Genomic DNA, 4673 nt, shown 5'->3' with positions numbered 1-4673 from the left:
TCCTCTCAATATCTTTAATTACCATACAAATCACTGATAATTAGAGAGTAATTAAAACGACGACATCAACTGGCTAACATTCAGTTAAAGAAAACAGACATTCAGTGGCACCTTCAAAACTACTTCAGTGCTCTCTTTAATGTGCCACTGGATTTTTGTTTTATGTTGTATACAGACTGACACAGCTCCCCTTCGCCGTTAGCATTCACTTGCAGAAAAACACAAGTTGGTTACATTTCATCACTCAGTATTCATTACATAAAAACAGGAAGCGTTGCCCGGGAGCACAAGCGTTGCCCGTGAAACATGTCATGACACCTGTTGTGAAACTTACCTGCAAACCTCATCCTGTTTCAGTCCTCTGATGCATCCAGGAACTCAGCATTCATCCCAAGTCTCTGTCTGGCAATGCACCACTCTCCTGAGTCCGCCTAACTCTCAGAGGGGGTTTCCCACCACTGTCTGGTATTTTCACTTCCACCAGCCAGTTGTCTGCTAAGAGGGCCAGCATTCCTAGCACTCTATCTGAAATGGCATTTAAAGGCTGAGCCTAGTGCCCCTGTCTCCCGCTGCTGATTACCACAAGGCTGGCTTACTGCACTTGTGCCCTCCCGAGGAGATAGCAATCTGGCAACCAGCTACCTCTTTTCCCCTGGAAGTCTATATGGTATGGAGAATGAGGACTAGCAATTAAAATAGAAAATAATTCACTGAAAAAGAAGAAAAGTCCACACACATACCCTACGCAGCAATGCACTGAGCAAGGAATACAAAGAAGTGGTATAAACACACAATGCTCTGTCCCTCAACTCAACTCCATACGTGCTCTAACTTGACTTACGCTAAGGCAGACTCTTTAAACTTAGAAGTTACAGTCTTTTCAAAGTGCTGTTAAGTTTCCTTTTATTTTGGAATCTTTGTCGGTGCTGCCAGCCCTTTGCTAGCTCCATATGGCAATGGTGGACATCAACAATGGTGGTCAACAGCCAGAAATGGAGCCTGTGGAATGATCTTGCTGAATGGACCACACTGAATAGCACCTGTTGCCCTTGCGTCTATAATTTATTAGCTATTTCTGTCTTCCCCTTTGTGGGCCATTCCTTTTCTTCCTGTCCTTCCCAGGAAGAGATACTGTCTGGCATTTGTCATCCCCCAGTCTCTGTCCCCTCTAAAGTGTCAAATTCCTGCCGAGTTTGAGAGGACTTTTTGATTGTCCTCTGCTAGCTAGAAGCATTTGCATGACCAAATACTGGGTGCTTGGGGAAGTGTGATGTGGGTTCCTGAGAGTGGGTTCCTGAGAGCAATTAACCTCTCCTGTTTTCTGTACTTATGTCAACAGACAAACCTCTTAAAATGAAGATTATGATTTAGTACCCCCCAAAAATGAAATACATTTTCTCCACAAGACTAATAAATTTTAACCGCAGCCATACCTCAGTTCCCTCCACAACAGAACATTTAAGCCATATACTATTGTAGATCCAGCAATAATTAGTTCACACAACTCAATAACAGTACTCAAAGGAAACATTACTAAGAAGGCCATCTGTCCTCAGATAAGCAGATTACTACATGAATATACCAGTGGTACAATAAGGTCAACGGCTCAGTACAAGTGTAATGGTTTAGTACAAAAATAAAGATAAAATACATGATTGGATCCTACCTCATTTTCCACTCACAGAAACCATGCCCCTGAAAACCTGTGTTACATGCTAAGGAGAGAGAGGACCCAGATGAATGGTGTGTAGGACTGGGGGTGTCTGCAGTGGGAGGGGGGATTCAACAACAACAACAAAACTCATCTTCTGCAAGTAGAAGCACAATCCCACCTATGGTTTATAGCATAACCATAAAATGTCAAGTTGTACTTAATAGACTAGCTGATTTCATTGGATCTTGGATGCGAAGCAGGGCTGGCCCTGGCCAGTATTTGGATGGGGAACCTCCAAGGAATATCAGTGGCATGATGCGGAGGCAGGCAATGGCAAACCACCTCTGACAGTTTCTTTGAAAAACCCCAGATGGTTGCCATAAGTTAGCAATGACTTGATGGCATTTTCCACCACCATGTGGCCATTGAGTGTTTTGTATACCCCTCTCTTTTCTTTAGCATTTCCCCTTCTTTGGGTGCCCCCTCCCTTGCTTGCCTACATAGAGCGCTTTAGCTTTGCAATCCCAGCTAAGAGAAAAACAAGAGATGCCAGAGATTCAGTTCAGTCACATGTAGTTCTGTCCTCTTGTGCCCTGTCCTCTGTGAGGATGGAAGTGAGGATAGTCACTTTGAATTCCCCAGTAACTAGGGTTGCCAACTTTACATTGGAAAGATCTTAGAGATTTAGCAGTGGAGCCTGGAGAGGTTTGGAATGCCATAGAATCTGTCCTCCAAGGCAGCCATTTTCTTCAGGAGAACTGATCTCTGTAATGTGGAGATCAGTTGTAATTCTGGGAAATGTCCAGACCCCATCTAGAGGTTGTCAACCTTACCAGTAACTCATATAGATAGACGTTTATTTCAGGCTGGTAGAGGAGGAAGAATTTAGCTCTGGAGGAAGATAGGATCAGAACTATGCTAAGCTCCCTTCCTCCTTTCCCACCAAATACTCAGCCCTGTCCATTCCTGTTCTTAACTACATTATAGAACCTACTTATACAGCCCCGCCCTCCCCGCACCTAGAGGTTCTTATCAGATTTGGAGCTCAAACTGGGGATCATCTTTTCAGAGCCTCCACATGTCATACTCTAACCATATTCCTCTTGTCTTTTCTCAGTCTTAAGCATGCAGTTTCCCAACCCTCTTTTCCTACACACCTTTTAGGAAGAGCACAATCCGGGAATGTTATCACAAGGTGTGCATCTTCCAAAGTCCTGCCCACATCACCACCACTTCCCTTTCATCAGCCCCTTGCAGCCACCATTTCCCCCACTGGAAAGTTTTTGTGGGCTTCTTTTAAAAAAACAAGCAAACAAAAAAACCCTATACTGCAGTAGCAATTGCCAATAAAAAGGGCAGGAAGAGTAGCAATTGTGGGGAGGGACGGTTGCTCAGTGGTAGAGCATCTGCTTGGTAAGCAGAAGGTCCCAGGTTCAATCCCTGGCATCTCCAAAAACGGGTCCAGGCAAATAGGTGTGAAAAACCTCAGCTTGAGACCCTGGACAGCTGCTGCCAGTCTGAGAAGACAATACTGACTTTGATGGACCAAGGGTCTGATTCAGTATAAGGCAGCTTCATATGTTCAGTTGCCAATGAAAACTGCCAGGTGAAAAGGGCAGGAGAAAATGGTGGCTGATAGAGGAAATTGTGCAGGAAACACTTGTGTGGAAGTTCCATTTCCAATATGACTGCCTCTGTGTTCACTGCAGTAATGAATGCAAAATGGAGAACCCTCAGCGTGTGGAAACAATTTTAGGGTTATCATCTCCTGCACTGGCCTAGGAATTCTGTTATGTAATCGTATCCTTGTTTAACAAACATAATACGAAGATAGGATTGCAGTGTGAGAGCTTTAAACAATTGAATTAGAAAACAGAAGCAGTAATTAATCTGTCCATAGTATAACTCCATCGTTTAAAAACATGCAGTTTGAATGGAAGATCCATTTCTGTTACTCTCGAGCATCAATAGGATAATTTCACAAACGTTCTCTTTCATTTTCAGGTGGTGAAATCCAAAACATCTGAAGCGAGCTCTCCTATGACAATGACATTATCAAGGCCCTATGCTCTGGGCAAATATTTCAGCAATCAAAGCAATTTGATACAATTGCAAATCTATGCATCAAATTCTCAATCCCCTTATCACGTGAGAGGCCCAATAAACCAAGTCTATTCAGAAATCCTTCTCAGCAGGATCTGTGGAAATGACTGGAAAGCTGTTGGAATGTAGCTTTGTTTGGCAGAAACATAGACTTCCAGACTGCCCGCTTCCCTATGTGGTGATCCAAAGGCCATACCAAATTTATTACACGCTTCTCCAAGTGGCAAAACATACCAGCATAATTCAAGACATGTGGCAGCTTCACAAAGCCTTATAAAGTCAAGATGTGTCCCCATGAATCTGTGGTTGCAGAACAGGAGACGGAGAATCAAGAGAAAGAGGAAAGGAAAAGAGTTAACTGAAAATATCGCCAAGATGAAAACAATTGTAAGCTAAGCATATGTATATATAGGAAAGAAGAAAAGCACTGTATGTGTGTGTGTGTGTGCGTGTGTGAGTCTTGTAAAGACTACTTAAATATAGCAGCAGTGTATAATATTGCATCATCTGTAAATAAAAACCTTGTTCCACTTTTGAGAGTTCTATGACATAGGAAAGTATTTGTCTAAGAATATGCACTTAAAATCAGGTATCAGGATTTCAGCCATAGGACCAGATTGATGTTTCTGACCTTTGCATGATGGAAGATATGACAACACAAGTGCCACTCCATTGCCACTGTTACAGTGCTGCTTTGGCATTCCTTCACAATACTTCAGTTTGTGTATTCACTGGGTATACATGTTTCTTCTTCCAGTTTATGATCTCCAAGTTTGGGGAACAGGATCAGAACGATCTTCAAAAATTACTTAGTATGCATTGCTACCCAAATGACATATTTTAACGGGCACTCACAAAAAAAGGAGGGAATTTTGGCACATTTTGGATTGCAGGCAAACTCAAGCTGAGAGAAAGC

General features: G+C 42.8%; 1 protein-coding gene across 1 annotated transcript in view; it reads left to right on the top strand.

Moving 5' to 3' along the window:
• Nucleotides 1–4115, top strand: part of CPED1 (cadherin like and PC-esterase domain containing 1) — a 190741-nt gene extending 186626 nt beyond the window's left edge. The window contains exon 23 of the mRNA XM_060244835.1: nt 3659–4115. Within this exon, the coding sequence (XP_060100818.1) occupies nt 3659–3886 (228 nt within the window). The 3' untranslated portion in view covers nt 3887–4115. The remainder of the gene's footprint in view (nt 1–3658) is intronic.
• Nucleotides 4116–4673: the final 558 nt, after the last annotated feature.

The sequence above is a fragment of the Heteronotia binoei genome, chromosome 8 (genome assembly GCF_032191835.1).
Source record: "Heteronotia binoei isolate CCM8104 ecotype False Entrance Well chromosome 8, APGP_CSIRO_Hbin_v1, whole genome shotgun sequence".
In the NCBI taxonomy this organism is placed as follows: Eukaryota; Metazoa; Chordata; class Lepidosauria; order Squamata; family Gekkonidae; genus Heteronotia; species Heteronotia binoei.
This window is presented reverse-complemented; position numbering and strand designations above follow the sequence as displayed.